The sequence below is a fragment of the Salvia miltiorrhiza genome, chromosome 1, assembly GCF_028751815.1.
Source record: "Salvia miltiorrhiza cultivar Shanhuang (shh) chromosome 1, IMPLAD_Smil_shh, whole genome shotgun sequence".
In the NCBI taxonomy this organism is placed as follows: Eukaryota; Viridiplantae; Streptophyta; class Magnoliopsida; order Lamiales; family Lamiaceae; genus Salvia; species Salvia miltiorrhiza.
Window position 1 is genome coordinate 53,187,016 of NC_080387.1, and position 22,099 is coordinate 53,209,114.

Sequence of the window (22,099 nt, forward strand, 5' to 3'; positions counted from 1 at the left end):
AGAATCACACAAATATATAATATAATATAATACATATATCTACCAAATCAATTACTTCATCCGTTCGATATAAGTATATCATTTTAATTGAACGTGAATTTTAATAAAACGATTGGTGATTTTTATATATTGAAAAATTTATCTCATCGTTATATGAAATGAGAGGTTGAGTTTGAATAAGGGGTGATTTTTTAAAAAATAAATAAAATATTTATAAAGATAAATTATAAGAAAAAAATATGGATCATATCCTTAAAAAAAAGTAACATATTTTTTACAGACGTTGAAATTGGAAAAGTTGACATAAATGTTTGAAACATATATATAATGTCAATTTCTTAATACATATCGTTGAAAGTTAAAATGGATTCCGAGAATTGGGCCATAATCCATGTCCACTTTGACTGGAGGCCCATAAAATACATGGATTTTATTTGTTTGTTTATTTTCTATGTACAACTAACCGATTGATCAAGTAGCAAGGACATGTTATATTACAGAGTTATTATAATTTAATTATTTGCCTTTAACTAAATGCATTAATTTGGAAGTTTTCTAATATTATATACCATCTTTTTTTCAAAATAAAAATACTCTACATTTAAGTTTTCTAATTTTGTTCATGATTTTACATTTTTTTCAAATCAAAGTTGAGTAGACAGCCATAAATTTCAATATTGCTAAATCGAACAAAAAATGACACAATATTAAAACACATCAAAACATCATCATTTATAACTAAATATGAGTTTCGACAGTGAAGAGCAGCGCAGTTGTTAAGACGTTTCTCCTCCAACAAAGAGGTTGGGGGTTCAAGTCACCAAGGGAAAATGGAGAATCATTATTGATCATCTTTTTTTAAAAAAGAAAAAAGAAAAAAAAAACTAATTATGAGTTTCAAATAAATAAATCATTCGATTAAGGGGAACTAGGGCAGATTAAGATAAACTCACATTAAGTTCAAGAAAGGATTCACGATCACATTGAAGCTTTCAATAGCATTGTTGTGCTCGTTGAGAAATGATTCATATTGAGACAATATATATCTGAGAGGGATTTTGCATTTTTCAAGATCATTGTCGAGCTCGTCCATGGAACTTGAAGCCTTTTCTTGGAATTGAAACTAAATACTATTAGTTATAAACGATGTTTTTTTGACCACGTTGAAACTTTTAATCGTCAACTTAGTTTTAATTTAAACGAAATTTAAAATCGTGTGCAAATTTAGAAAAATAAAAAGACTGATTATTTTTATTCAAAAAACAATTATGGTAAATTTCAAAAAAACAAAGAAAGGAAGGAAAAGTAGCAATTACAACCCAATGGCGTTTAGCCCCCTATACCCGACATTGGATCAGTTAAGCCCCCGATGTTCCAATTTCAGTGCAATTAAACTCTCACCCTAACGTCCATTTAACGATGTTTCTTTTTTTTCTTCTTAGTCCTTGATGATGTCGGTCCGGTTTCTCTCAAGCGATCAGTGCAATTCAACACCTCCGATCTTAGCAGCAGCGTGAAGCAGCTGCAAGTCGGCGTTCAGTCAGACGATGTTGCTCTCAATGGAAGTGGAATTCCTGCAGATCCCTCACACTGATTGTTGGGACAAGGATTCTGCTTCATCAAAAGAGCAATGTTGAATGGCTACACAGCTCCGGAGTTTCCGACTAGCATATACATTAAAATTCCCGATGGTTTAGAGGTGGCGAAGCCTGAAAATTCCATGCCTCGAGCTAGAGTTGCGGCTTGGGTGAGAGGGAAGCGTTGTTCGGGTCTTCTTCGATGTACAGCGAGAGGTTTAAATGGGTGTATATCTATTCATTTGTGGTGGAGCTGGGAGCTATGGAGGTGATGTTTATACTCCTACTAATGTGGTGGTTTCTCTTCCAAAAACATCTCCCGACGCCTCGATGGAGGCCGGCTACAACATGATCTCGAACCAGTTCCAACGGTATAGCTACTCGGAGCTGAAGAAGGTGACAAAAGGATTCACGAAGGAGCTCGGGAGAGACGGCGTTAGGGACGGCAAAGGGGCTGGCGTGGAAATAGAGGTACGCGATGGCGTTACGGACGACAATGAGGTTGGTTGGCGTATCTGTACCACGAGTGTTTGGAGTGGGTGATCTACTGCGACGTTAAGCCGAAATAAAAGTTAAAAAGAAAAAAAGAAACGACGTTAAACGTACGTTAGGGGAAGGGTTTAATTGCATCAAAATTGGGACATCAGGGACTTGATTGATCCAATATCGAGTATATGGGCTAAACGCCACATAGTGTCCATGTTAGGGGTGCAATTGCTACTTTTTCCAAAGAAAAAAAAAAAGACATTGAAAATTCATTTATTTAAAGAGCATCCACATCCGTGAGGCTCATCCACCGGCTCGAGTCATCCATGACGATGAGCCTCCAATGCAGCTGGGATGACTCGAGCTCAGGCGCGAGCGGTGATTATCGCGAGATACACGCGCCGAAATTAAAAAAAGAAAAAGAAAATTCATACCTGGTTTCGATGCAGCGGCAACCAGGAGAGTTTGAATAGAGAGGGAAGAAGACATAAAGAAGATGAAGCGGCGATTGAAGAGAAAAATAGACTAGGGTTAATAAAAAATATATTAATGGGCTATAGTTTGCACTTTTGTTAAATTTTAAAGGAGTATTGGCTTGTAAATACTCGAACCTTTTTTATTTTATGATTTTGCACTCCAACTTTAAAATCTGTCTATAAATATTTGAGCTTTGTATTCTTTTTTATTTTGCACTCGGAGAATTTTTACCCCCTAAATCGTTGCTAACATGTCAGCCGAATTGACATCCCAAACTTTACAATGACATGTTTTATATCTCATATTGACAACAAACTTAATTTGGCTGTCATGTCAGCAACAATTTAGATTAAAAATTCGTCATGTGCAAAATCAGAAAGAATACAAAATTCATGTATTTATAGACAAATTTTAAAGTTGGGTGAAAAACTAGAAAATAGGAAAAGATTGATTATTTATAGGCCAATACCCCAATTCTAAAATGACCCATCTTATTCATTATGATTATTTTTTAATTATCTTAATTTTCATTTTTTATTTACTGTAATTTTCAATTTTTAATTAATATATATATATATATATATATATATATATATATTTTCAATATTTATAGTAATGGGCTATAGTTTGGGCTCTATTACTAATTTAAATATATGTAATTTAGATACATACAAATCTTAGTAATTTAAATTAATATAATTTTAATTTAAGAAATTATCTTAAATTAAATTAATGGCTCAAATTTTAGTAATTTCAATATGAGTCAATCCAATGCAACACTTGACTTATAAGTGGGACCGAAGCATGTATGAATCAAGTATTGACTTAACCAATATTGATAAGTTACTTAATTAAGACTTCCTGAATTACATGATACAAATAGTAAAATTTATATTCCTTCTGTTCACAATAAGTGTAATGTGGATTGATTTGTTTGGTAATTAATAAATTAATGGTTTGTGAGATTGATTTTTTATAAATATTATATCTGAATGAAAGTAAAAATGTAAGTATATATATATTACTCCTGTCCCTAATGGGACACCAAGCGGTGCGACCTCCTGTGTGTAAACAGTGAGGTCTCGGGTTCAAACCCCACTGCTCCCCCTTCCCAAGTCCCCCCCAAAAAAGTATATATATTACTCCCTCCGTCCCAATAGTAGTGTCCCATTTTTCTTTTTGGGCCGTACCAATAATAATGTCTCATTTCTTTTTTGGCAATATATTCTTTCTCTATACCTAATATTTAAATAATTTCCGTCAATCTACTTTATCTACTTTTTACAAACTGCTTAATCTCTGTACCCACAAGTAATGAGACACTACTAATAAGAATGCGGGAGTAGTATAAAATAGAACTATATAATTATTATAAATGAGTAAAAATAGTAAATATACTACACTTAGGACTTAGGAGCATTGCACTCATAAACGAGAGGAGCATTGCATTCAATCCACTATAAGTCTACAACTAATTAATTTATAATGAATATTCGAACTCACCAAAATTGACAAACAATTTTCTTGAATCTGTGACCACGGCAACTGGCACAAATGATGACCCAAAAGTTCTATAACCACCTTCAATACAAAATCAACTTAACGTAGTTTCCAAATAGTTTTATTTCTAATTTTTTATTTCACTTTTTAATTAATTATTATTTTTTAATCTACAAATACATTTAAAATAAAGATAAAATAGAAATGAAAATTATTGTAATATTTTTTTTTAATTATTACTCCCTCCGTCTCACAAAAACATGAACATTTGGTTATTTTGGGACGTCTCACAAAAACATGAACATTTCTATTTTGGTACACTATCCCACCAGAATCATTTTACTTTTCACAAAAACTTCAAATTTCGCAGATCCCAATATGTCCTAACTTCAGACGCAACATTTTTTCTAACTTTTTCTTAATTTAGTAATTTATATTTAAAATATTACAGTAATATCATGATCTTTTAATTTTTTTTCGTAAAATTAACACATAATTTCTTATCACTGAAAAATTGACATATTGAAGATAATACTGACTGCATCAAAATATCGAGGCCATGCCAACAGCGGCTTCAGCAAAGCATATAGCATCAAGATATCTCAGTGCCTGAAAAAAATGGAAGTGATCAGTTAAATACGTTTGGCAACGAATTAAAAAAGATAATATTATTATAACGTTTTAGAAACATGTTAAACTTAGTTCTCAAGTAGACACCAAATGTGAATTTCTATTTATGAAAAATGAGGTCTAGGGTTCAAACCCCACCACTCCTCTTCCCCAAAGTAAAAAAAAAAAAAAAGCATGTCAAACTTACAAATTAAAGAATGAAAAGATAACTCAAAATCGTTCACCTGAAAACAGTTTAATTTCCAAAAATATATATACAAGTCTCTTTACCACTTTACCTCATTTACAGTAAATGATTTCTGCAAATTCAGAATGAACCTACAACAACAAAATCAAATAGGAGTATTATCTACCAAAAAAAAAAAAAAAAATCAATCCATATAATTTCATCCTAATTAATTAATTATAATCTGTAGCTATTCATCCATGTTCAACTCAAGACTCCTAGGCTGAGCCATAGTCCTCCTCTTCCACAAATTAATCTCCTTCTTCGGCTCCAAATCGCCGCCTCCCGCCATCATCATCATCGGCGCCGAGAAAGGTATCCGGCACTCCTCCTCCTCCTCATCGCCGTCGCTGTACCCCCTCTCATCGTCGGAGCAATCCCCCGGCGCAATCTGCGCCGCTGTCCAATCGAAATTCGCGAACGCCTCACGGCTGCTGGCGAACCTCCTCATATGGCCCAGGCTCGGGGCTGCGCTCCCGTCGCCCGGCCCGGCCCGATCATTGGCCTGCTCAGCACACTTCCTCCCTCCCGCCAAAAACTTCTTGATCCCCGCCTTCTTCTTCGGGCCCGGGCCCTCGGCCACGGGCTTGAATTCCTTGGGCAACGAAACGGGCTTCTTCTTCTTCTCCGAAATCCGGCCCCGGTGCTTGACCCGGCCCGTGCACGAGACCTTCGGAGAGGTGGGCTCTTGCGAGAACGTCTCGCGGCTCTTGAGCTTGCGCCGGGCCTCGGCCGGGATCATCGGGCCGGAGAAGGCCTTGTTGTGATGGGCTCTGGGCCGGCTGTGCGCGGCGGCATCGGGCCGGCTGTCGCGGCGCGGGCTGAAAGGGATGTTTTGGAATGAAATCGCCTTTGGCAGAAGCTTCAAAATCTTGTTTCTCAGCTTATGATTGTTTGCCTTCTCCATTTACACACTACTTCTCTTTTTTCTATCTCAATATGTATGTGTGTGTGTATATATATGTGTGTGTGCAAAATATGAAAACACACACATATACATGCGGGTGTGTGTGTGAGTGTGTATACATGAGCAGACGAGATAATGGAATTAGGGTTCTAAATTTGACTTGTCTGTTTAGGAGGTGTAAAAGGTAACTAACTTGGTCAAATGAGAGCAAATTTAAACAAAAAACATATATATACATACGTAACATACCTACTGCAAATGGTATTAAATGATAAATAAATAATTCAAATGTCCAAATCTCTGGGCTAAATATAACACCAAATCAACACTAGTTTATGCAAATCGGTAGACTAATTAATCAACAAAATACGATGGCATGTGATCACATAGTAATAGTTCAGAACTTCAAATTAGACTCTCTGAATTTTGTATAGTTAATTTCTTTGTGATTGTGTTTATATATTTGAAAGAGTAAAAAAATAATTTAGGTTTATTCGACATTAGAGTAAATGTAGAAAAATTCTTGATAACGGCTGTATTTTTAAAATTTTTGAATTCGAGATTTTTAAAAGATAATTAAAAAAATGCATAAAATTAATAATTTAACTATTTTATAAAAATAAAATAAATAAAAGAGTAAATGCCCGGTGGGAGCTCAAGTCCCCTCAATGTGTCCGCCGTTGTTTGCCATATTTATGAAAGTGGGTCCAATGTTTTAAATAAGGAAAATTAAATTTGATTTTTTCAACGTGATGGAAATAAAAATATTTGGATGTGGCCCTTTTGCAGTTTGGGTGATTTAATCTTATCTTCTGTGATTATTGGGAAAACAAAGTCATACTAGACGGCAAGGGGCTGGGATTTACACGTGGATCGATAGTTTAATTTGTGATATTTGATATTTATACTTAATAATCTCCAAATGTTGAACATTGGAAATTTGACTTTTATAACACGATTATTATAGAGTGCCGTCCAATAGTATATATTAATGTGTTAAGGGACATTCTTGCAAATGTCCCTATATTAATTGTGAGTATAAGTAATGATTAACCTTAATCACTTGCGCGAATATGGAATTTGGAATGATATTGTTTTTTAAAATGGTAGTAATTAATTAGGAGTGCAAATTTTTTGAATGATGCATAATGTCTTACTTTCTCAGCATGCTTGCTGCAGTAATTAAGTGTGTTAGATTATGATTAATTCAATGAATGATAGATAATGGAGTAAGACAAGAAATTCTTTTGCATTTGCATGTGCTTCCTAGGATGTAACATTTATTTATTTATTTACTATCATATTTTTGTGATATTGTTTGGATGCTATAATAATCGTAGTTTTGTAATAAAATAATGAGGGCATGCATGAATATTGTGGTGGACGAAGATAAGTCCATATATACTTTATTGGACTCACCCTTAACTTTAGGAATATATTAATACAGATATAAATATAGGGTTGAATTATGAAAAAAATCTATTAATAAAAACAGTGACTTATATTTTTTATATGATTGTTTTTGGAAAGAGATCTTAAAACCTCAAATTGGTGCAGGGTAAAAGTAGGAAACGCCCTCTATTTTAAATTAGTTATATATTTAGTTATTTATTAGTAATTTATATATATATATATAGGGTGCGGTTATAGTGAGAACCACAATTATCGTGAGAACATAAAAACCAATAAAATTACTGCATCTGCTATACAAATTAATGCATCCGCTATTAAATTTAATGCATCAAAAAAAAATACTCCCTCCGTCCACGAAATGAGTACCCATATTTCCTTTTTCGTCCGTCCACGAAATGAGTACCCATTTCCCTTTTTGACAAGTGTACTCCACACATCTCTTTAATTAATACACTCAAAAAGTGGGACCCTTAAACTATTCACACTACACTCCATACATTTCTTAAAACCCGTGTCGTCCACAAATGGGTACTCATTTCGTGGACGGAGGGAGTAATTTTTTTGCTTCCTTCAGGATTCGAATCCAGCACCTGCATCCATCCACCAAGATGATGCATCCACCGTAGATCTTGATGATCGAATGACTTAAAATGGTTCTCCGTTCTTATTTTATTAGTGGTTCTTATTTGAACCTCTCCCTATATATATATATATATATATATATATATATATATATATATATATATATATCAATCGCTCAATTGATACTAATATAAATTAACATTCAATCTATTACCGAAATAAGAAATTATTGTTTAGCCTCTCCGAAAAAACAAATGTATAATTAATACTCGAGAAATTCAAAAACAGTCCCAAACTTTTTGTGAGATAAAAGTCATGGAAAAATCCAAAATTGTAAAGGGGTCATGTTAAATAAGACGCAAGGAATAAAAAAAAATATGATAATTGCCATCATAATTGTATTATCCTATTGGGAATTTAGCTAAGATTAAGGCATGGTCCGCACGGATCATTATGAAATTGCTGATTGTAAAAGCTGAAAAAAATTAAATATAAAGGAAGAAATTAGGAGGAGTTAATTAATCGAGTTCAATATTTTATCCTAGGTTTCGTTTCGTAGGCATAACTACACTAATTGATTGGTCGATCATACATAAAATGATTTTAAAGGCTATAATGTATCATCCTTAAAAAATACATAAATGTGTCATTAAATTGTGGCCTACACCATCACCAACCAACCAACTGCAAAATTATAATAATCATAGATCATAGATATTTCTTTCAATTGTTTCTTAACAAAACATAAAATATACACACATATTAATCTTCTAGGCGAGTTAAACCTCGATAACTAATTCGAGGGGAAATGTTTAACAATAGGTAAAGGAAATATCACTTACACCATCACCAATCAACTGCAAATCATAATTAAAAATGCACTCACATACTAAACTATTAGGTCACTCAAACATTGATCCATTAATTGAAGGGGAAATCGATTGCCCGTGAAGAGCTGAACTGGTCTGATATTTCAATAGCCCATTCATTTTGGGCCGGATTTGGACAACCTGCAATTAAGTGGTTGGACCTGTTGGGCCAAGGCCGACTAGCCCAATTCGACCTCTTTTTTTTTTGAGGGAAAAGTAGAGCATATTATAAACGCAAATCCGAAGCAACAATATCAAGAAACCAACTTGGAAAGTCGGCCTTCCAGATAATTACATCAGAAGAAGACGAAGAAAAACGGGCAAGCTCGTGAGCTGCACGATTAGCTTCACGACGAGCGTGAAAGAAATCAAGAACAAAGGACTGACGGGCATGAGCAAAGGCCTCATAGAGATCGTCACAAAGAGAGTCCGACCCGTGATGGTTATCTTGAAGAACATGTATAGCGAGAAGAGAATCCGAAAACATAACCACCGGCCCCGAATCTATTTCCAAGCAAAAACCCACCGCCAACAACAAAGCATGAAGTTCACCCAATAACACCGTAGCTGAGAAGCCGATTTTTTGACACCCCGCGGCAATGATAGAACCTCTAGAATTTCGAAGGATGAAGCCCACTCCAACACGACTGCCCGCCTCCTGAAACGCCACATCCACATCAACACGAAGAACCCCCGGAGGCGGCGGGTACCAGTGACGAGTACCCTCCTTTGGCAGCAGCCGATGCTCAATCAAAACACGGTCTCGGACTTGCTGAAAAGCCTCCAAAAACCGCTGTCCTTTGATCAAGTTGAGAGAATTTGTGGCCTTACGCTTACCATGTTTGAGGTCACATAAAAAATTCCAAGTCATCCAAAGAAGGAAAAGCCAAAGTTCCAGACCTTTCTGCCCCCGCTTGCATGTCACAGCTCGGCAAATATCCATCAGAGTAAGACGTTGCAGAGGTTTAATATCTTCCCAAAAAACCGTTTGCTTCCAGTACTCTCTAACTCTCGAACACCACAAAAGCCCATGACAGGTAGTTCCCCAATTCGACCTCTTTAATAGCGCTATTGTTTAGCTTTGTACAATCATCAAAGTTATGAAATACAAATTTGAAATTTAAAGGGTTTTTGACTAAGCTTATTTTAAATAATTTATAATTTTTTTGAGTTTATAAGATGTTTCAATAGCTTATAAAATGTAGTTTCATAAGATCTTATAAGTTGTCAAAGTGTTTGGATAATTGAACTTATAAGCTAGAGATAATTTTTAGTTAGAGAAAGACAATCTTTGTTAAAGAGAAAAAATCGAATATAAATGAAATTAGAATGATATATGATGAAAATAAAAATTATAATTGAATTACTTTTGTAAAACGAGTGTTGCTTATAAGACAATGAAAAATTAAATTAGGGTAGATGAACTTATTTTTCGGGGCTTATAAGTTCTTTGAACTTATTTTTATAGCTTATAGCTTATAAGTTACTGTTTAGGTATTTTTTTTGACAAACACTTTGAAGAAACTTACTCCCTGTGTCCCTGAAATAAGTTCCTCTTTGGGGACGGCAAGGGTTTTAAAGAAAATTGGTAAAGTGTATTGATAGTAGAGAAAATGTGTTATAATTAGTATTGAGAGTGGTGAAAAAGTGAAAAGTAAGAATCTATCTATTATTAAATAGATTACATTTTTGAGAGCCCACAACCATTCTCTATCTTACGTGGCGCTCTCAAAAATCTCTATTTTGCTCTCTTTGAATTCTACTACTCAACGCAAATCATCTCTTAATCTCTTATTAATCTGCCTTCTTTTTTTTTTTACTTTTTTATTTAAGGCAATTTTAATGAGCCGATAATCATCTATATCATGTTCTCAAAAATTCATTCAATCAATCAATCAGCTGATAATCTTCACAAAATTCATCAATTTCTGTTATATCCACCGATGATTTCTCTCGCAATATCAATCAATCCGGCCGTTTCTATTCCAAATTTCTCTATTATTCAATCAATCTTTCTCCTAAATCCTAATCTCAAACAATAGGCGGTTAAATTGATTTAGCTCCTCACCATCTCCAAAATCAATGGTGGTGGGCCAAGATCTCTGTCATTTGCCTCTCGATTCGCCATTCTCCTTCATTGTTTCTATGAACTATGGCTCGATCACATCTTGATTCTCATTGTTTAATGCCTTCGTTAAAGGTCAAAAGCCTAACCTCAGCTTTTCAATCGTTAATCATACCATGTAGTATTTTCAACTATAAATCTTTGGAAAATGGTTTCTACACCTATCGTCGGAAATTCTTATTTGTTTTCCAGGTCATCTTTGGTTAATTGGCTATCAATTTTTGAGGTTTGTTCTTTCAGATTTCGTTGATTAATATGATATTTTCATCACTATATTCGTGTGTGAGGTGATTCGTCATTTTTATTTTCGTTTTATAAATAAGATGCTATTGGTCATCAATTGTTCTATAAAATGCCTAAATCGTTGTACAATATAATACTGTTACTATGAATCAATAATCTGAAATCCCTTCCCACCGACGCTGTCTCTTCAGCAAAATTGCACCGCACAGTTAACATTTTGTGCCATTGCTTTGAAATTATCTCTGAAGTTACTTCCATTCGAAGAGATTAAACTGAAACTAAAGCTGGATAATATCCCCATTTCAATGAAATTACCTACAACTTAAGCTTATTCATGTGGGTGTGTCTATTGTTATCTCTTTCGGATAAATTGCGACAAAATTATATAGTATTTGTTTAAAGGGTAGGAGAAAAAAGAGAACTATGTGTAACACTAAATATATTACTTAGAATTATCAATTTGATACTGTTTTTAGATTGTTCGAGCAAACTTAGATACATGTGTTTGATTTTGTGTAGTTTTTGTTTCTGGTTATTTAGTTGCCCCTTTGCTATTATTGGTCTGATTGTGCTGCCTGAGATATAAAATTTGTACAACTTATTCATGTTCCAACCTCTTTTATAATCCAAATAATTTAGAGAGAGACAAAGGTTTTGGTTTAAGTTTCACTGTGCGCTCACAAGGTATATCTTTCCCTATGTAAATGAACTATTATCTCTTTCTGGAAAACTCTGACCACGTCTCATTCTATAGACATATTCTTAGTATTTGGCATTTGTCACTCAATCTTGATTTCATTATGAAGTTCTCTGGTTGCCTCAGGCCATAATTTCTCCTTTTTTGTGTTAGCTTTTCCCAATACATGGTATTAGCTCTAAATCAAAGAAATGAGTTAGATTACTTATCATAGGCTATCGTGAATGCAACTTTTCCAAAGCTTCGATTTATAATTTCTATTTTTCCATCTGTTAGGAGTTGTATACTAGACTTGTCCTAAACTTTCTCCGCAAGACCTCCGAAAATGGGACATAAACTTACATGGTATCAGATGTGGTAGTTTTTGGCACCTTAGATGATTGGTCATGCTATTAAGCCTTTACAATATAAGAAAAAGAAGTTTAAAAGCTATCAACTGTTCTATTAGGTTAGAAGTATTTCTATTCAATGTCTTGTGATGCCTTCATCATGAACCTAATGTAGTAAAACCATATAATTTTCCTACCGGTGGTTGTCTATATCTCAAGCATTGCATGGTTCTTCAGAAATTATGGCATTTTAAAATAGCATAAACCTCAATGCTTTTGCATGCAGGTTGGTTAGAGCAGCTCATAAAAAGGGGCTAATATTATTCTTATACAAGTTTGTACTTTTATATTTGGTGAATCAATGATCCTATATGTTAATTTTGCTATTGATGATATGATTATTGTTGTGGATTAATTGATTTGAACTCAAGATAAGTTGATATCTGGAGTTGTCTCCCTTTACCTTTTTTTGCTGGGAGCCATCATATATCTCTACTTTATGCATTTTTAGTTCCCGCCCATTCCATCAAAAGCTTTCTTTTGATTTATTTTGATGGCTAAACTCCTTCATGACATCATACCTTTGTACGGAAATTTTCACCATTGCTAATTTCTTAATTTAGAATTTTGGAATTGCTGAACTTGGTTTACATATATGAATATTTCACTACATGGAATCATATGGAATGTTATCTAGATGCAGAAGCGGCATGAATTAGTTGGTGGATTTTACCAAAAAAAATATATATATTCATCAGTATATTGTAGTAACATTTTAGGGGTAATTGACATATGCTTTCATTGGTATAATTAGGAGATTCTAATTATTTGGATTTTTCTCTGTAATTTATCGGATTTGATGTACATTTTAAATGTGCCTTAATGCAGATTATAGTAACAAAAGCAAACAAGGAGTCAAATGGAAGGAAGCAGAGAATAGGGAATATTTGTGCAATTTTTGAAAATTTTGAAGTATGGAAGATTGAGAGCTGCTGGAGATAGCTACGGGAAGAGAGAACCTTAGTATTTGGGATTGGAAAAATAATCGACTTTCTTAGTTCTAGCTTTAGAATTCAATTAGTATATTATTATTATTATTATTATTATTATTATTATTTAATTGAAACCTATATGAATAGATCGGCCACTGGTGAGAGTCTTGGTACGAGTTTATGACTAATTTTTTTCTCTCTTATGGAGAAGATTAAAGATTCACACTCGAACAATTTGGATTCAGTATAAATTATTATATTTGGTGACTATTTCTGTTTATTATTGATTAGTTACGATTATGCTATCTTTTTATTAGCATGGGTGAGTAGCTAATTTTTTTTTTATTAAGTGAGAATACTAAAATTAAATTAATCTGAAATCATGTGAGTTTGTTAGATTAATAGGAGTAGTATATATTGGATTTAAATTTGTTCTTTCAATTCGTAAGACTAATGGATGATGCTTAGATGATACTCACAAGTCGGTTATGGTCTTACGAGTATTTTGGCTCCAAACAGTATGATGCTCACAAATTAGATCTGATTTGTCAAGTTCCAAACAAAATGATGTTCATAACTTAATTCGACCTTTGAAGCTTTAAATGAGATAATGCTTAGTACTCAACTCCAGTTTTTCAAATAATGCTTAGTACTCAACTCCAGTTTTTCAAGCTCCAAATGAGTGATGCTTAGAACTCAACTTGCTCTATCAAATTATAGACGAGATGATACTCACAAGTCAGCTATGGTCTTTCAAGCTCCACACGGGATGATGCTCAAAAATCAGTTATGGTCTTTCAAGCTCCACACAAGATGATGCTCACAAGTCGGTTATAGTCTTACGAGCTCCAAATGGCATGCTGCTTACAAGTCAAGTTTTATCTTTTGAAGTTGCATATGAGATGAGACTCATAAGCCAAATCTCATTTTACAAGCTTCAGATAAGATAATGATCAGAAGTTCGACGTACAAAAGTCAATTGTGATATTTCAAGCTAAAGACAAAATGATGCTCTAAAATCTTGTAAGGTTCGGATGAGATGATGTTTATATATAAGATGCGGTCTTAAATTTTGTCTATTAATTTATAAAATTACACTCCTATAAATTTAGTAAATCTTTCATATCTACGATGAACAAAAAATACGATGTGTTAATCCTTCATCATATCCTATGTCAAATAGACCTAAATCTTTTTTTTATTGTTTTTTTAAAATCTCCAACCTCGCATCAACTTTTTATGAAAATTTCATCAAATAAAAATTTATATAAAAATGCAATCTATTTTAACTCTCAACAAAAAACTAACATATAACAAGCAAAAATGTCCGAACTGTACCAGCAATTTATTTTGGCCAAATAAAATTAAAATTTTAAAATAATTTATATAAAATTATTTCATATGTTATAATAAAAAAATAGTGTACAATGATAATTATAATATAAAGTGATTTCCCGTCGAATTTCGACGGGTTACACACTAGTAAATAAAGTATTATTAGTGGTGGGGTAGTTGTCCAAAAATGGAAAGAAAAAAAAGAGGAACTTATTTGGGGGACGTCCCAAAAAATAAAAAAGGAACTTATTTTAGGAACGGAGAGAGTATAATTTTACATAAAAAACTAATAATTTAAAAAATTTATAAAAAATACTTCTTCGTAGTGGACACTAGAACTGGAGAGGTCTGTATAACACTATAGGCTTTGAGTTTAGTTCCGTTCAATTTTTATTTTCAAGATGCCTTAAAAAGGTAATCTAAATGACCGGTTCAAAAGAGTACAAACTTCCTCACAAACTCAATTTTAAAGTGTTAATGGGCAAAAATGCCCTATCCCTTATGTGTGTGTTTGAAAAGTGCCCTCTATTATCATAGAAAGCATTCTATGCCCTAAATATGTGAAGTGCCTAATTTACCCTTTGATGTTTGATTGGTTTGCTTGGTTTTTTGTGAAAGTCTTACACATTTGACCGATTTGACAGCCATCGGTCATAAAAATCAACGATTTGACAGCTATCGGTCAAGAGTATATGTGTCCGGCCGGCGGCTAGATCATGTGTCCGGCCGGCCGAACACTTGATTTTATCGGTCGGACACATGTCTGACCGATAAAATCATGTGTCCGACCGGCTAGATCATGTGTCCGCCCGGCCGGACACATGTTTTCACCGGCCGGACACATGATCTAGCCGGTCGGACACATGATTTTATCGGTCAGACATGTGTCCGACCGATAAAATCAAGTGTCCGGCCGGTGAAAACATGTGTCCGCCCGGCCGGACACATGATCTAGCCGCCGGCCGGGCACATATACTCTTGACCGATAGCTGTCAAATCGTTGACTTTTATGACCGATGGCTGTCAAATCGGTCAAATGTGTAAGACTTTCACAGAAAACCAAGCAAACCCATCAAATCAAGGGGTACTTAAAGAATAGGGCATGAAATGCTTTGTATGATAAGAGAGGGCATTTTTCAAATTATTCATAAGAGAATGGGCATTTTAAATTTTCACTCAATTTTAAACCAAAATTTTCTTAAATGCGGGTATGTATTATTTATAAATTCCAAATAAAATTTCAAGTCATAATAAACTCTTGACTAACGAGTATAGACTGTATAAACTCAAGATCAAAGTTCAAATTCAAAACATTTAAATATATAAATTATTTTACAAATAATTTTTAAAGTTAAAAAACTCTTAACAACGAGCATTATGCATATTTTTTTAATCAAAATCATAAATTTATATTTAATAGGTTGAAGAGACATAAATTTTTAAAATTTATTTGATGGTCAATTCAAATTTAAGATATTTGACTTTATGCATTAATCACTGGACTAACATGCATATATAATTTTTACAATTTTATTATCAAAAGTGGCCGTCTTCTGTGCCTTTCCCATTTTTTGTGTTGGTAGTGGTTCCGCCTGCGTGTACGTAGTTTTCCACTTTATGTGATGTAGAGGTCTCGTCTGAGTACGAGTTGCTTATTTGATTATATAATCCGGACACGGAAAAGAATCATACTTACCTTTTTCTTTCCACCGAAAAAAAGTTAAATTTAACTTTTTGAACATCACATCATATTTCTTCTCCTATATTTAACTATAAATTATAATTTTATTCCACTTTTTAATTAATAATATACTTTTTTTGGTACTAACATTACCCTTTATAAATTATACTTTTATTCTATTTATAGTATCTTTATTAAAATCCGTGTCCACTGTTAAACGAGACTTTGTTTCGTGTACCGAAGAGAATAGATACTTATTGTAATTCTAAAAAAAAAAACAAATAGCAACATAAAGTTATTTACATAAAGTCAAATGCGTCATGAACACAATATTTTAAAATATATTCACTTAAGAATGCGTTCTCTATGATTGTAAATTTATCATGAGGAAAAGAGGGATAATTAAAATTTCATCATTTAAATTCTTCGTTTTTTCTCATTTTCTACTTGACCTTTACTCATTTTTCCTTTTTATTTGTAATGAGGGCCAATTTTTTGTAGTGAAAATGAAGATTGAGTAAGGGTCAAATAAGAAATGAAGAAAAATAAATAAAAAAATTTAAATAGTGAAATTTTATTTATCTCTTCTTTTTCAATGATAAATTTACAAGCAAATAAAACGCGCCCTAAATAAATTCACCCTAAATAAATTAGAAACGTAAAGTTGTAGGAAATAGGAATATTAGTGTAGAAAGAAAATGTCTAAATTACCCCTCAAGTCACCGACTACAAAATCCAAAATCCCCGGTAAATTAGTCAAAACTACTGCGTGCGTTTTCGCAATTTGACGGCTTCCGATTCAACTCCTCCTCACGTATTGAATTTCTCCATTTTCAGATAATTTCAAATTCTAAATGCTACAAAACAAAACAGCCTAGAGGAATTCGATAAATCGTTTGCCCATTAATTGGGGTTGTAATTCAATTCAGTTTCAGCTCACAGAAAAACGAAAATGGCGAAGGGGCGAGGAAATCGGCACCAGGGCAAGAGATCGTCTACTGTAGTTTTGGTGCTCTCGATGCTATTAATGCTATCAGTCGTGCTGCTGATGCTTCTCGGTCTAGGAATTCTCTCTCTCCCCATTGGCTCCGATGATGGATTGTCAGCGATCGGAGATCACATCAAATTGAAACGCTTAAAAATAGACGTGTAAAACTATTTTTTTTTTTTCAATTTTATTGTGGTTCTTTGTGTGAATTTTATGTGCATCAGTATCCAAATTTTTGTGGTTGATTGCAGAAAAAACGAAGGAAATGGATTGGGGGAGAGAACGGAGCAGTGGAGTGAGATCCTGTCGTGGGAGCCTAGGGCTTTCTTGTATCACAACTTTTTGGTGAGCTTTTATTATGCATTTTTTCCATTTAATGTTTTCTTGGTTTTGGTGTATACATTTGATGATTATTGTAATTTGATTGGGGTTCAGTTAGAAGTTCTATTTCTATACGTACTTTTCCATAATTCCTCTGGTTGTTAGGAGTTCTATTCCATGATTAATTGTTCAGGAGATTGAAATGTGTACACGACCTGAAACTAGTACTTCTTTATATCCTCTTGCGGTAATGTACGTGCCACTGTTTATTTATCCATTTCATTGATTTGTAAATCTTAACTCATTGATAGTAAAAATTGTATGAAGCTTGTTGGAGATGTATCACATGCAGCTTTAAGAAATAACTGCATCGCGGAAACTGTAACTGAAATCTTTGTGAGGAAGCAATTAAGTCCTTTTTTTCCCCTCCTTTTGATAGACAATTTCTTACAGTTATGGCTGTTGGGCCATTTGAAGCACAGATACCATCCTATAAGTAATAAACTTCAATTCTCAATCACTTGAATCAGTACTTCTCATGAGATGATGAATTAAGTGGAGCTTACTCGTGTGTATGAAACGGTGTGATTTATCTTGATGAAATCTTTTACTATCATGCCTGCTTCTTAAAAAGTATTTTTACTGTCATGGTCATATTTTATTTGAGGAGTGCTAGTCTAGGAAGGCAAAGCAGGGCCTTGGATTGGGATCATTTTTTTCCTTCATGTTCAAGTCAAATTACTATAAGAAATACATTTCATGTAACAGTTTAACTTTTGTCTTAATCGAACTAAAACTACTTTTATTGCAGTCTAAGGAAGAATGTGAGTATCTGATAAATCTTGCTAAACCCCACATGGTAAAATCAACAGTGGTTGATAGCAAGACTGGCAAGAGTAAAGATAGCAGGTTGGTTCATCTAATTATCTTGATTAGTTGAGCTGCCATTTCCATATTTTTTTTCATTACATAAGAATTGGTTCTAGAACTCCTGTTTTCTTGTCATCTAAAGAACCAACATCATGGTTAGGGTTCGCACAAGTTCTGGAACATTCTTGAGGAGAGGTCGGGATAAAGTTATCAGAAATATTGAAAAAAGAATAGCAGACTACACTTTCATTCCTGCAGGTATGTGATAGAGATAGGAGTAGTCTTTTCTTTTGTTTACACTCCTTGCAAAGGAAAACATATTCGCCGGAACGAAGATCTGAATAATTGGCTTGACTAGAGGATTCAATTAATAATTGAAGATTGGCTTGTTTAGGTAATAGCATATCTGCTTTAGAATAATTGTGGGTTGTAGGCTTGTAGCAACAAGAACAATGTTTGCAATTGGTTTAACAGGTCGTTAGGCTTCTCTTGGCCTGATGGGAGTTCCGATCTTGCTTATTTTCTTGCTTCTTGTTCAGTTTGTTTTCAATATTACTATATCTTATTTCCTTTTGTTCAATATTTGGTTTCTTTATTAAGTTTATAAACTAATCTAGATTTCAAACCAGTGTCAAATTTCTCTTCAGTAAACTTACTTGAAGTTTAGTGTGGAAAAGGTGAAGAGTCTTAACTCTTAGGTCATTAATTAGAAGTATTTTGTGCGCTTTCATTCGGCTGTTCTTGCTATATTCAGGAAGCTGATCCATGTGAATATTTATTCGTAATGCTGTTTTGGATTCCCCTGTTTCTCATTTTTTTGAAATTTTCAAAATTTTAGCTTCATCGTGTTTAAATTAAAATTTACAGAGCATGGAGAAGGCCTACAAATTTTGCACTATGAAGTGGGGCAAAAGTACGAGCCTCACTATGACTACTTTCTTGATGAATTTAACACCAAAAATGGAGGACAACGCATAGCTACAGTGCTTATGTATTTGTGAGTACATATTCAGTGTCTTGATGCTTCCACAGTGTCAGGTATTTATGTATGTTTATTAAGTTTACTAGTGCAGGTCAGATGTTGAAGAAGGCGGTGAGACAATTTTCCCTGCTGCTAAGGGAAACTTTAGCTCTTCTCTAGGTTTGTCAGAGTGCGGTAAACAAGGCCTGGCTGTGAAACCGAAAATGGGTGACGCTCTACTTTTCTGGAGTATGCGCCCTGATGCTTCCCTAGATCCATCAAGCTTGCATGGTGAGTTGCATTTTTGACCCCTTGTCTCCTTTACTTTGATATTAGAAAAAAAGATGCGAAGCATGACGGACACCACAATATGTTCTGCTGAAAATATGATACACAATTATTCAAGTTTATGCTGTATTGGTTATTGAGACTTCTGATCTTGTGAAATTTCTGCTGGGTAGAGATATTCTTCTGAATTTCTAGGTAGATTTGTGCTTTCATCTTTCTTTTGGAATCATGTATTTGGCATCAACATTTAATTTCTGTTTTTTGGATACCGGCTATTTAATTCCTGGAGGTTGTCCTGTCATATAAGAGAGGGATGCTTGCCAGTGATACAAAATCAGAGACTAACCGAGACGACAGCTTGCTATTTATGCTGTATCAAAGATGGAGACTTCTGGTCGCATCTCATGAAAGTATAGATAGTCTTCCTAAGTTTTAGGCAGATTGTTGTTTGAGCCTCTGGTTTTCTTTCTTAGTGATATATTTGGTTTTAACTTTTAGTTTCTGATTTTATGGGGCTCTGTTATTTGATTCCAGGAGGCTGTCCTGTCATCAAAGGGAATAAGTGGTCATCTACAAAGTGGATGCATGTCGGTGAATACAAAGTTGGAAACTAACTGACAGGACGGCCTCCTGTTTATGTTGTATTGAAGATGGAGACTTCTGGTCTCATGCTGAATTATCAGGAAGTAGAGATATTCTTCCTAAGTTTTTAGGCAAGATTTGTGTTTGAGCCACTGGTTTTCTTTGTAATGATCTATTTGGTTTAAAGTTTTGGTTTCTGATTTAACGGGGCCCTATGATTTTATTCCAGGAGGCTGTCCTGTTATCGAAGGGAATAAGTGGTCTTCTACAAAGTGGATGCATGTTGGTGAATACAAAGTGTAGAGTATCTATAAGGTAGGCATATAAATTTATGTTGTTTGGTCTTCTTTCACACCTTTGCTTAATCATTGCAATTTAGATCTTAGTAATTGTTCACTTCTTGAAATTTGAATGCCAGTCTCGAACCTTTGAAACCTTATATGAAACAGACAGAGCTGTGGGAAAGAACTTCATGAATTGGTGATTCGAATTTTGTCCTATTACATAGGGCTCCAGTGTCAACAGATGACTGTGTTGGATAATATTAAATCCTTTTCTATCTTCCTTGTCACTGTCTTGACCACTGCTGATGCCAACAGTCAACTGGGAGCTGTCAGTTATATTTGTGGGGTCAGAGATTTGGTGGATTGCTTCATGAATATTTCATACTCCTTCTGTCTCAATTATATAGGAAAACTTTCCTTTATATTGTACTACAGTTTCTATTTTCACCTGTATCAGAATATCCTCACTTATTAAGTGGGTTCATTTTTTGTGAGGAATCAATCAGCCACTAAACACTTTAGCTTATTTGAAGATAGGGTTAGGTTGCTTGCATTTTTGTGTTCCCAAATTCCTATGACATTCTTAATCTTGGTTCAAAGTTTATTTTACCTAAATCTTAATCTTTGTTGCTGAATAGAATCAGCTTCGAGTACACCTCAAATCACAATCATTGGGCTTCAGCTTCTAAGAGTGTTTTAATGGGAATTCCGGCTCTTTTCTTCTCTGCAACATAAGGAATAGGGTGCTTTAGATTTATCGCCTCGAGCTATTGTTTCAAGTTTCTTTGGTGAACATGAGGCATCCTTAGCCTTACTTGTTGCACGCAGTATAAGTAATCTGGAGAAACGTGTTGCAGGAGACGAGATTTGGAGGATTCTTCCCCAGAGAAAATCGCATGGCTGCTACAGTGCATCCTGAATATTAGCATTCTTATCCTTCTGACTCAAACGTACGAAGAAATTTCACAGGTAGAGTTTGTATGTTCGATGCGGCGCCATAGGTTCAGGACAAGCTGTATTAGAATGATAACTGTCTAGAATGATCGCTTTTTGTAACTTTGTAAACATCACATTGTAAGCTTATATTTGTTGTGTCTAAAGCTGTACCAGTTTTTCCCTTGGGCTGGGAACTTCTCTGATGCCATGTTATGTTCTTCACAGGGAAACTATACATAATATTTTAAAGGGAAAAAAGTAAGAAATATTTTGGGTGAAAAGATTTTTAAAATATCATGAAGTTTTATTATTAATATTTCCAAATTATTAAACATCACACAAGGCTGGTATGTTTTTTTTTCGTGTGTTTTTTGTCCTCTCCAAATTATAGTTAAAGATACAAGAATTTAGAGAAAGCGTTGTACCAAAATATAGCGCAAAATTAATGTGCATTTATGCTTAATAGTAATGATAATATATTGAGATAAGTACACTTTGTATTCTCAATTTTTGCAAAATTTTGAAAAATGTCACAAAATGGAGATTCATAGACGGGATGACGAGTCACCTCATCGGATGGACTATGTGTAGTTTGCAACTTTGCAAGGATTTTTCTTTTTCCCCACATGTTATTGTATTTTTTGAAAAATGTCATAAACTTATTTGTAATTTTAAAGGAATCCTGTATTTCCCACAGTGAAAAGATGAATAACCTCGTCGAATTTTTGTACGTTTCTTACGTGGATTTTTCCCACCTCAATTCTCAAGCTATAGTTTACGATTGTTTTTATTTTTTGAAT

General features: G+C 34.1%; 3 protein-coding genes across 5 annotated transcripts in view; 2 read left to right on the top strand and 1 right to left on the bottom strand.

Moving 5' to 3' along the window:
* Positions 1-22,099, top strand: part of LOC130992384 (T-complex protein 1 subunit beta-like) — a 629,300-nt gene that overhangs the window by 151,660 nt on the left and 455,541 nt on the right. The gene's annotated exons all lie outside the window — the stretch shown is intronic.
* On the bottom strand, positions 4,890-5,993 carry LOC130993124 (uncharacterized protein At1g76070-like). Its single transcript, XM_057917883.1, has one exon. It carries the CDS (start codon positions 5,801-5,803, stop codon positions 5,087-5,089), a length of 717 nt encoding a protein of 238 aa, XP_057773866.1. The 5' UTR covers positions 5,804-5,993; the 3' UTR covers positions 4,890-5,086.
* LOC130993070 (probable prolyl 4-hydroxylase 3) lies at positions 16,828-21,497 on the top strand. 3 transcript variants are annotated; one of them, XM_057917802.1, is made up of 8 exons: positions 16,828-17,218; positions 17,309-17,402; positions 18,190-18,287; positions 18,409-18,506; positions 19,116-19,245; positions 19,322-19,500; positions 20,309-20,394; positions 21,221-21,497. In XM_057917802.1, the coding sequence occupies exons 1-7, from the start codon at positions 17,022-17,024 to the stop codon at positions 20,380-20,382; spliced, it is 870 nt and encodes a 289-aa protein (XP_057773785.1). In that variant the 5' UTR covers positions 16,828-17,021; the 3' UTR covers positions 20,383-20,394; positions 21,221-21,497. The 3 variants fall into 3 exon arrangements, with proteins under 3 accessions (XP_057773785.1, XP_057773778.1, XP_057773791.1); XM_057917795.1 differs by having other exon boundaries at positions 16,840-17,218; positions 21,002-21,497; XM_057917808.1 differs by lacking the exon at positions 21,221-21,497 and adding an exon at positions 20,498-20,945 and having other exon boundaries at positions 16,840-17,218.